Source organism: Cynara cardunculus (genome assembly GCF_001531365.2).
Source record: "Cynara cardunculus var. scolymus isolate 2C chromosome LG 10, CcrdV1, whole genome shotgun sequence".
NCBI classification, from domain to species: Eukaryota; Viridiplantae; Streptophyta; class Magnoliopsida; order Asterales; family Asteraceae; genus Cynara; species Cynara cardunculus.
In genome coordinates, this window is record NC_037537.1 from 14,086,069 (window position 1) to 14,097,974 (window position 11,906).

Below are 11,906 nucleotides of genomic sequence, written 5' to 3' on the forward strand. Positions count from 1 at the left end.
ATCAATTTGTGCAACTGTTCGATATAGGGGATTTTATCTGCTGTTTAGCAACGGTGAGAATGAAGATCTTAATGTTTTACAAACCGTTGAATCCCATTGTTTTCCACAACCTTTTAACGAATCATGTAATAAATTTGGCCTTGCTGCAGCTTGAAAACGAATGATGTGCAAGAATCTTTGAATCTGTACAATCTCTGACCAATAACACCAAAACTTAATAATGCGATTAAAACTCAACTTACTTTCTGTGAACAAAGTTTTCAAATCGGTATGAAGAAAGGTGCTGTTCGCTGAAGGATGAAATCAAAACTTAAAACCTGTTCGATGAAGGATGAAATCAAAACTTAAAACCTGTTCGATGAAGGATGAAATCAAAACTTAAAACCTGTTATTAACAGTGAGCGATGAATTCTGATGTGCGAGGAAGATGAAATTTGTTACTGTGAAGATGATGAACAGTGAGTGATAAACTTCAAAACCAAACAAACAGATGTGTGATTTACAAAATTGATCAAAAACATGGTGAGCGATTTAATAAAATCCGCTCAAGCCTTGATCTCTAAACCGCTCAAACAAGTTCCTAAATCGCTCAAGCTTACAGTTAATCAATCAAACCTAAGAATAAATCGCTCACAACCTAGAAGAAGTCCGCTTGCTTGTATTGTAAATTGCTCACTACCAACTCTAAATCGCTCAGTAAATCGCTCACTACTAACTGTTAATCGCTCAAGGAAATGATGCTTATCCGATTACTAGTCCGCTCAACTCTCTTGCTTAAATCGCTCACCACAGAATTTAAATCGCACAAGGGAATCTCTAAATTGCTCCCTACTTGTTCAAAATCGCTCACAAATCGCTCAATTGATGACCGTATACGGTCAATCCAAACTTACCTAATGTCTGAATACGATCAAACTGAATTACCTGTGACTGAAATCGATGAACCTTGTCTTCGCTCAAGTGTCCGAATTCGATCAACCTGTTCCTTTGAGTAAAGAAGATAAAGAAAACCTCTTGGGCCTGCCTAATCCGGATGGGCTTTAAGATTTAGACCCAAAAACATAAAAAACAAAAGAAAGTTTTAACTAAATAGATCAAAAACACTGGATTAAAAAAAACAAGAACACGTAAAAAAAATTTCAAAACACAAAATTCGATTAAATCTTGGAATTGGATGATCAAATCACAAAAGTTTGTGAATAGCAAAGATTCACAATGAAATTCTGAGCATTTTGATCACGATTTAAACACAAAAACACGAGATTTTAAAAAAAATCGGATCAAACTCTAAAAACTTTAAGAACACAACGAAGAACACAAAAATATCAGAAAAATAATTTCGAAAAAATCTTCAAAAACATGTTGATTTCTTATCTGATTTCTTGCAAACCTGCTTTGATACCAATTGTGAGTCCCTAACAATGATCAATCTTCAATATAGCTCCATAACCATGGCAGATCTGATAAATCTTCAATAACAGTATAGAGAGAGTTGAGAGAGAAAGTCAATGCTCTAAAAGTGGTCAAACTTCACTTTACGTAATCTGATTTTACAATGAGCTCCTTCTTCAAAATACAAGACAAATACCCTATTTATAGGGTCAAACAACTAAACAAGGTCAAAGTCAAACTATTTAAGAAAAGTCAAACACGATGACTTCTACAATTATAGACAATATTTAACTTTCAAGACGAATACAATTTAATACTGATTTTCTGTCCTAACATAATGTCTTTTTCCGGAGCTCGAGGAAATGCATCTTAGGTACATCAATTAATAGGTATGAGAGGATTAATGTCGGATCCCCAAGGGCAAATGATTGATTTACCCATTCAAAGCAATTTATGCGAAGGACTCTCTTTAACAAAATATAATATTTGTTACGGAGTCCGTGAAGGAGTTGTGGATACCGCTATCCGAACATCAGAAGATATCTTACGCGCAGACTTGTTGAAGTAGTTCAACACATTGTTGTACGTCGAACAGATTGTGGCACCGTTCGAGGTATTTTTGTAAGTCCTTGAAGTGGGATGATGATGGACAGGATTTTTATTCAAACATTTATCGGGCATGTATTAGCAGATGATATATATATATTGGTTCGTGATGCATTGCTACTAGAAATCAAGATATTGGGGTTGCATTTGTCAATAGATTCATAACTTTTAGAGCACAACCAAGCTCTATTCCACCCCCCTTTACTTGTAGGAGTCGATATTGGATTTGTCAATTATGTTATGGCCGGAGTCCAGCTCATGACGACCTGGTCCAATTGGGAGAAGCCGTAGGTATTATTGCAGGTCAATCTATTGAAAAACCGAGCTCTCAATTAACATCAAGAACTTTTCATACCGGCGGAGTATTCACAGGGGGTACTGCAGAACATGTGCGACCCCCTTTGTATTCACATCTTTCCTGAGGTTGACATGCTTAATAGTTGGGCAACAACAACAGAAGAATTGTGTAATAGATTTGTCCCAAAAATAAAACTCTCGCTGTGGCTAGGCTTGAGGTTTCCTTCTCATTGAGTGGGTGATTCAGTTCATGCCTCTCATGCTTCTCATATTAGTCATTTTGGATGGTATGCTGGAAATGTTGAGTTATCTCAAGAATGAGGTTCTTTGAAAATGGAATCAGGTTCACAGGTCTATCCCTTTCCCAGTCGACCAGAAAGTCCAACTACTACTCTACCCAGTGAAACCAATAAAAAGAATTTGCGTATTAAACACAAACCATAAATGACGTAAGATCAGCAAAACGAAGTTCCTGAAGTTATCAATTTAACATCAAGCTGTAATGACAAATGAGACCCCAACAACAACAAAGTAGAGAGAATAAGTTTTGGATCATAGAAGTGGGCAACTATTGTCGGTCTTATTTTGTGTGGCCGTACCAACGATGATGTATTATTGGTTGTGCTAAGAAAGCCTTAAAAGGAATACTAGATATAAAATTTAAATTTTACTCTCTCCCAAAGAATCTATCTTTCTTTTAGTTGTTGAATCTCATCCATTTTGGTTCTAAATTTGTTCGAATAAAATGCTTAAGCCAATTCCATTTCAGATTCAGAGAAACCTTGGAATTAGTAGCCAATTTAGCTCTTAATACAGGATCATTCAAGTCAGGTAATTGTTATTTGAACAAGTAAAAGTTCTGTCTTGGTCCGAGTCAACTCTGAAATTTTCTTGGATATAAAATGAAGGCTCCCCCTTTCTATAGGGAGCTCCACCTTTCCACGGAACAATCTATCCAAGAACACTCAAGGTTCTCCTATATTTCTTCTAGCTTCTACATGTGTCTAGAACATTCTACGTATTATAGAACACTCATACATTCTAGAGAACTCTAAACTATTCTAGACAATTCCTTAGAGAATGCTTTCTTGGCGAACCTCTAGTTGCCTACTTGGTCTCGGCATTGTGCTTGTGCTGTGACACTGGACTGTGAGTCATGCATAGACAGCCATACTATCTGATGAAGGTTTTTCTTGGACAGAAGCAATCACGATTTCATTTGTTGCATACACCAGCAGGGGAGTGACAAGTTCACTGAAGCCTAAGAGGTGTGGACTTCTTGAACATTTTACATATGCATGTGATGGCTATCGAGGCTAAATTGGTTGTAACGTTGGGTGTGGTTACAGGACTAGCCTTGACATTGGGTTGCAAATAGAAATGATGACTACATCAAGCGGACAGTTGTAGATGATGACTTCCACTCTGATAGATCAGAGGATTGAGCAATGAGCATGCATTTGTCCAGCCAGATATACATAACCTAGGTTATGGGCAGTCCTTTTTGGCTCATCTGAACTCGAGAAAAAGGTTAAAATGCCATGTGTTGGGTGAACCAGGAAAAACCACTGATGTCGAAGATGGTTTGGTGGTTCAAAAGGTTAAAAGTGAACTAAACCATCCAACTATTATTTTAGACCATCATTTAAATAACTTCAAGCTCATAAAATCATCAGCCCCCCAGTTCTGTAACTGTTCCCTGAAGAAACCTGCTTCCTTCCTACAATATGGCACAATAGAACATGTTTGTTTTTCTCTAAAAAACTTCACACCCTTCTCTTCCTTTTCCCAGATCTGCCTCTCTGTGCGGAGGCATGGTAACATTATATATTGATGCTCTTTTGGAGTCAAATTAATCAACAAACAGTAAATAATGTGCATATGAAATCTCCATTTTTCTTGCATGGTGTGCATTTTCCATCCTAATAACAAAAGGTCACACACAAAGGCAGGTACTTTAATATCGAAACAATAATCTATTTCATTCAACTTTTGATTCAAAGCGAAGTATTTTGATGCCAAATAAGAATCTATAACATAGCTGCCTCTGTCATCTTTGCTAAAGTCTAAACACTGTTGTTAATAAGATTTACTTTCTTTTTTGAAACTAAGAAATAATTTTCAACACTTGCTAGTTTTTTCTTTATGGAAGGATGTTTCTGATATATGATTAATAGTCAAATCGTTTTTGTACCCACATGCATATGTTGTTGCAATTTTCATCCCTCGGACGGAGTAACCTTTGTTTTTCTTCCTAGTATAAATAATCATGTATATAATATTTCATAGTTATGTGTCCTCATTTGATATTGGTTCAAACTGTAATCCATCCACCCAATTGCTTTTTGTGATTCAATGAACGGCCAGGATTTAAAACAGTGTGGAGCTATGCAACCCTTGGTTGCTTCAGAGTCGGTGTTTGACATGATTATCTAATGATCGACTCATTGTAATATGTTTCTCACATTATGCTATTTTTCACCTCTGGAGTTAAATCTTTGCAAGTTAAAGAACCAAGTGTGGCGTCATGTAAAGCTATTAAATACAAGACTAAGAAACAAAGGCTTCTTTCATTTGATGTTAGACCGTGTAGCCAGTTATATCGTGTCCATGGTTATTTTCCCCCTTTCACATCAGCAGTCATGTCCTTTTTCTATTTAGTTATTTTCCCCTTCATCTTTAAAATCTATTAGCACAACATCTTGTTTGTCCCTATGCTGTTAAATTTCATCTTCATCCTATTTATGCATCACAACTTAACTGAATTTTAGAGTACTGAAGGCTTATTCCTCTGCATTTTCCTGACAAGAATGATGAATGATTGTTTTATAAGTGGCCTTCATAGATGCAAAAACTAAAAATTGGCACAACCATCATACAAAAACTACGGTTAGTTTGATTATCTGAAAGTACATGACTTCACTTCTTGTGCCACCTATGTCTATCTTTATATTCATTTGTAATTGTTGTTTCATTTTCTTATCTTTCTTTCAATGGACCCTAACCTTGGCTTTGATGACAAAGTTATAATATTAGTAAGAACGTAAGGTATTAATTTGAGAAGCAACACAGTTCTTACCCCAAATTATTGTTGGTTTATTGCTATTTCACATACCAATTTTTTGGGGAAGATAAGCATTTATATTTTGAGTTTTGAGATTGTATTATCATTTAGGCTTACAAATTAAGCATTTCTGATCTTTCGCAGGCCAACAGTGGACCAAACTCGAATGGGTGTCAGGTACTTCTATTTTTTTTCATATATTAATTACCAAAAAGATCCCATCTTCTTTGTTATACAATGTACATTGTAATGGCAAAAATCATCAAGGGATGGCTGGTGTGCTACTCTACTATCAATCATAGTGGTCTATGTTTCATTTTTTGGGTAAATTTGGGTTTATGTGTATGCTGCTATAGTTCTGCCGTCTTTAACACTTGGCATCTTAACTATATGATGTTTTGTTTTCTGCTGCAGTTTTTCATCACTTGTGCCAAGTGTGATTGGCTTGACAATAAGCACGTGGTATTTGGGGTATGTTCTTTCTCCTTGGTTCACATCTCTTATGCAAAACAGAAAAAATAAATCAACCAATGTAGTGTACATAAAAGCATAACTACTCTGAATAAGTTGTTAGCATGTCTATCTATCGATGTATGTGGGCCCGTAATATATTCGTGGATCTACAATAATACAATCTTCTTGAACCGCAAAAACATTGATTTTGGTAATTAGATCTTAGCACCACTAAAGACAGCTGTTGGTAGCAGTGTAACTGCCATCATGCCGTCATTCCCATGCAAACAACACCGTATCACCTACATTGGTGTCATCTTAAATCTCTTTGTCACGTCAATCGGATGTTTCATGTCACGGTTGTCAACTACCCAAGTTTTTCTAGTTTTCTTACATTCCCATCTTGATCATATTTAAATCCCTTGTTGACCATCATCTCTCAGCCATTTTCCTTGGCCTGTTCGCCACTGCTTAGTGTCGCAACTTGAGCTACCCGAGTCTGGTTGCACTATAGATTCCAAGAATAAGGATGGTTTTCTTAAACATTCTTCCTCTCAATTCTCAGGTTCAGGAACCCCTATACCATGGTTGGACAAATCTTTTAAGCACAAGAGTAACCTCCACATCACTCATCAACACTAGAACTATTTTTAGGTAACAAGACCTAACTCAAACTCTCACTCCCCTCCCCCCTCCCACGATATCCCATGCATTGTATTGCATATTCATTAGTTATATCAAAAGTCCTTTCTTCTAAACCAAACAAAACAAGCTCATTATATCCTACTCGAAAGCAGGGTTTAGGAGGGGTGAGATGTACTCAGACCTGTCCTCTACCCAAAATGGCAGAGCGTCTGTTTCTGCGAATACCCCCAAGTTGAACAAAAGTGAGTGAAAAGAAAAGAACCAAGATTAGAAAAATAGTAAGCAGCATAAAAAAAAAGAAAAAGACGCAATGCAACATATCGAAGTCCTTTCTTCAGAATGGCAAAATATTGATATACTAATGTAGCTGCTATTGATACAGAGAGTTCTGGGTGATGGCCTTTTGGTGGTGAGGAAGATCGAGAATGTGGCCACAGGACCAAACAACCGTCCTAAATTGCCCTGCATTATTGCCGAATGTGGGGAGATGTAAACATCCACCCTCCACTGTTTCTGGTTAAGCTTGGTTTTTTCTAGGATCTTTGAATGTGATCATGAGTCCACGGCTGCTGTTGGATGTTCTATTACGAGTCTGTCATTACCGGACTGTGATTTGATTTAAATGTGCAGATTTTCATCTAGATGTATGATATGAAAAATATGCATACTAATGACACGGTCTGATTTAGAACAGCCTCGATGAAGATAAAGAAAAGCTGCAATGTAGTTCATTTCGTTACTTGTGTTGTGTGTGGCCATTTTTCAATCGGAGGGTGGAAGTTGGAATGAAATAATCTTGAAAGAAAAGTTTATCCAGGCCGAAACCGAAATGACAAATTGTAATTTGAGCGGAGAGATTTAAGACTTGGAGAGTTGAGAGAGAGTGTATGATGTATTGGAGCATGGGAATAGAAATTGGATTGACGAAGTATTTTCTTGATATTAAGCCCATTTCTCTTTGTTATGATTTTAGATGAGATTCTCACAAGATGTGGAGTGTTTGATGGTTGTTCACAACATGGCACTAGTATCAGAGATAGAAGGAAGATATGTCCGTTAAGTTGTAGTGGAGGGATACATTTGTTGACCAAATACTTCGCGTACAATTTTAGCAACAAAAAGAAAAGAAAAGAAAAGAACATAGCGACAAGGAGGTAGAAGTTAACATTTGGGTACCTGAAAATGGAGGGACAAGTCGAAGATGAAGATGATGTTACAGACCACATAAAGGTGAGATGGTTAAAGGGGAAGGTTGGTTGTGTGAGAAGAAAGTGAAGTTACAATACAATTATAGGGATTGTTATCAAAGATTTGTTGTATGGGTTTAATTGTTGGTCAATAAAGAAATGGTATGAGAAGAAGTTGGATAGGATACGAAATGGAATTTTGAGGGAGTTGCGAATATAAAGGATAAAGTGAGAGAGGAAAGAACAGATTACACAAGAATGGAGAGGGCCTGGAGGAAAGCATGGGATAGGATGAACAAACATTTGTTTTTCTCGGGAAATGACTTTTGATAAGAGTTTAGAAGACGTGAGGTGAGACTAGTAGTTACTAATATTAACGAGTAATTTAGAAAATTCTAAATTAATCCAATATATTTATTAAATATTATGTTGAGTCTAACATTTTTGAAAGTACAATTTTTTAAAAAGAAATGTCGTGTCAATTATATGTTCACCTGGACATCTCACGAGGGTTAATAACATAATGTGGATACCTGGTAACTTATATTATGTCATCTTAATTCAAATCAAAACTCTCATTATTATAATGGATAAATTTTTTAAATATAATATCTTAATAAAAAATAATTTTAAAATATATTGTTATAATAAATTATAATAAAAAGGGAAAGTATAATACAATAATAATTTTTATAAATATAAAAGTAGGTTATTATTTTATATATTTAATTTTTAAATTTTTTATTAAAATATTCAATAATAGTTCCTTTTTACATTTATTTCGTTAATTGGTTGGAAGTCTGCACCTTTGAAAAAACAAAATTAGTTTTTCAACGAAATCTTTTAAATTTAAAGAAAATTATGGAAAAGCTCTTGAAGCTAAAAAAATAATAATCCAAAAACATCATTTTGAAGAAACGATGTTTAATACCAACCATTCTTATATTTCATGTCACGACTTACAAAAGATAACCTTATCATAGTTTGCAATTTGTTACCATTTTCGTTCCTAAAACTTACCTTGGTTAAATTCCATCCCTTATTTTTAGAGCATTTTAGCCTTTTTCATGTTTTTTTTTTCCAAATTTTGTATAATTAAATACTTATTTACTTTGCAATGGACCCTACCCATCCAACTCCCAACCTACGCCAATCCCTTGTTACAGGTGATCCTAGAGAAATGAAGATTGTATAAATTTCGGATGACAAACTTGAGATTGAGTGAGAGCTCGCTTTCTTTAAGTGATATTTCGACCCTATTATGACCGGGTATCATGAAATTCACTCGAGTATAATCTCAATTCTCGGCATCGATTTTGGCAGAAATTGATACTATTTAAGCATAAACAAATCATAACCGATCCCATATTAGCACTGATAATAATTTCCCATTAAATTAGATTGATTGTTGGACATAGTGACGGTTACAAGAAATTTCATCAGTTACAAACTGATATAAAGCGCACAGTCTGGGTGCCAGTAACTCCCATATAAATCATCATTTCAGCCCAAAGCTTAATAACATAATAAACATGTATACAACATAATACAAGTTCCAATACATACAACAAACCAGTCTAAACTATACATATAAGCAAAGAGTCTGAACTTAAACAAAAGTTAATCTAACAAGATAAAAATATTTCAACTGCTGATCACATTTTTCCCTTGCCCTTATTTTCCACCCTAAGCTGACCTTCAAAATAAATTTTAAAACAACTGAGGGTTAGACTAAAAGGTCTAGTGAGTGATTTCCCTCATATAACATTTAACGCATTCATAAAAGTAATAATAATAAATTCAATCCAGATATCAGCTTGTTAAAACTGTTACAGCTGTCGTGCCATCTATCGCGGATAAACCTGTCAACTATTGCGGCTTGCCCACCATCTATCGCAGGTATCCTGTCAACTATCGCGGTTAACTTGCCAACTATCGCGGCTGGTCTGCCATCTATCGCAGCTGGTCTGCCATCTATCGCAGTTTCCTGTCAAGTATTGCAGCTGTCCCACCATCTATCGCGAAAACCCCACCATCTATCATGGAAACCCCGCCATCTATCGCGACTGCCCCGCCATCTATCGCGGTTACTCCACTAGGTATATGTGATGCACAAACACAATGACTAACATTTGGAATATCCACAAAGAACAATTGTTGGTTGATGAATACCCTCATCGGACAACATATGGGCAATAGCTGCCCTAATTGGACAGTACTTGGGCAATGACTGCCCTCATCGGACAACACTTGGGTAATGACTACACTCATCGGACAACACAAGGGCGATGAATGCCCAATCGAGACAAGGCTTTGGGCGATGAATGCCCTCATCGGACAAGGCTTTGGCGATGAATGCCTCCTCTACAAGGCTTTGGCGATGAATGCCCTCATCTACAAGGCTTTGGCGATGAATGCCTCATCGGATAAGGCTTTGGGCGATGACCCAGCCTTATCGGATGTAGTGTTAGGCGATAAAAATCTATAACAAACTTAGAATTTTTTTTACCATAACACTTAGACACATTAGCTTAAATCCAATACAGTACATACTTTCATGCATCAAAGCAACTTATGTAAAACATTATAACACATAATTTACTAAAACTTTGTAACAACTCACCTTTGTCTGAAACCTCAAAGAATACTTCTGCCTTCTTTCCTTTGATAAACAAGTTGCTAGAGTTCTTCTCAAAGAAATCCGAAAACCTTTCTAAGTCTCCTAACACTTACTATATATAGTAAATAAAGTAACAAAAGGAGGGGGGGGGGGGTATGAGGCGGTGCATGGACATGCACCCCTCCCCCCTCACATGAACATATTAATCCAAAAGAACAAATTGGACCAAAATTACCTCATCACAAGTAGGTGACCAATGTCTTACCATTGGTCCCTCATCTTCCCACAAATACTAGATTTTTATCTCTGAACTTACCATTGTTATAATAACTTCAAAACTCGACCAACTATAATTTAAAACCAATCATAACAATATCCTCTCCTTAGAAGAATTCCGTCCTGAAATTCCACTAAGTAAACAAATGAGGATATTTTTCTCTCATCTCAGACTTAGGTTCCTTGGTGGCTTTTGGCCCCTTATGATAACACCACTGAACCTTCACTAATATGATCTTTTTACTTCACAATGCTTTTAATTTTGTAATGGCATCAGGGGTCTCTTCAAAACATAACTTTTCATCAATTCCGATTTCTAGTAACGGTGCTGCTACCTCTTGATTTGCTAAACACTTTCTTAGGTTTGATGCATGAAAAGTGTTATGAATACCACTTAACTCCATAGGAAGCTCTAGTTTGTATGCCACTTCTTCATCTTGTTCAATAATAGGGAATGGTCCAATATACCTTGGGCTCAACTTACCTTTACTCCCAAAACGAACAACTCCTTTCCAGGATGATACTTTCAACATGAACCTATCACCAATAGAATTGTTCACATCTCGATACATTTTATTCGTACCCGGGTGAATAGAAAAACGAGATTTTTAAGCTTCACTTAATATTCTTTCTCTGAGATTACCATAGCATGGCACCTAGACTCTACTCCAGAAACATAACAATTCTCGACTGTCTTTTATTAATTCCTTCAATAAACTACCAAGTCGTTATTGCCCGATCTTATCTTCTATCACCGCTTCATTTTGGAAACTTTGTAGTTCATTGTGAATGCTTGGCAATAATTCCGTCCTTAATGTTGTAGCTTTAATAGTACCGCTCTTTTCTTTACGACTCAATGCGTCAGCTACCATATTAGCTTTACCTGGATGATACAAGATTTCACAATCGTAATCACTGACCAGTTCCAACCATCGCTTTTGACGCATATTCAAATCCCATTGATGGAACAAATGTTGCAAACTTTTATGATCGGTAAAAATTTGGCACTTAGTTCTATACAGATAATGCCTTCAATCTTCAAAGCAAATACTACCGCCGCCAATTCCATATCATGTGCAGGATATTGTTTTTCATGTTCTTTTAACTGTCTTGAGGCATAAGTGATTACCTTTCCACGTTGCATCAATACACAACCCAAACACAATTTCAAAACATCGCTATCAAACACAAAATCTTCCGTACCATCAGGTAAGGATAGAAGTGGAGCGTTGCACAACTTATCCTTCAACATTTGAAATGATTCAACTTGTACTTCCTTCCATTCAAACTTCACATTCTTTTTCATTAGTCCGGTCAATGGTGTTGCAATACGAGAGAAGTCCTGTATAAACTTTCGGTAATAACC

General features: G+C 36.2%; 1 protein-coding gene across 1 annotated transcript in view; it reads left to right on the forward strand.

The window, feature by feature from the left end:
• Positions 1–7,198, forward strand: part of LOC112518934 (peptidyl-prolyl cis-trans isomerase CYP22) — an 18,843-nt gene extending 11,645 nt beyond the window's left edge. The window contains exons 4-6 of the mRNA XM_025126730.1: positions 5,504–5,536; positions 5,774–5,830; positions 6,840–7,198. Of these exons, the coding sequence (XP_024982498.1) occupies positions 5,504–5,536; positions 5,774–5,830; positions 6,840–6,950 (201 nt within the window). The 3' untranslated portion in view covers positions 6,951–7,198. The remainder of the gene's footprint in view (positions 1–5,503; positions 5,537–5,773; positions 5,831–6,839) is intronic.
• Positions 7,199–11,906: the final 4,708 nt, after the last annotated feature.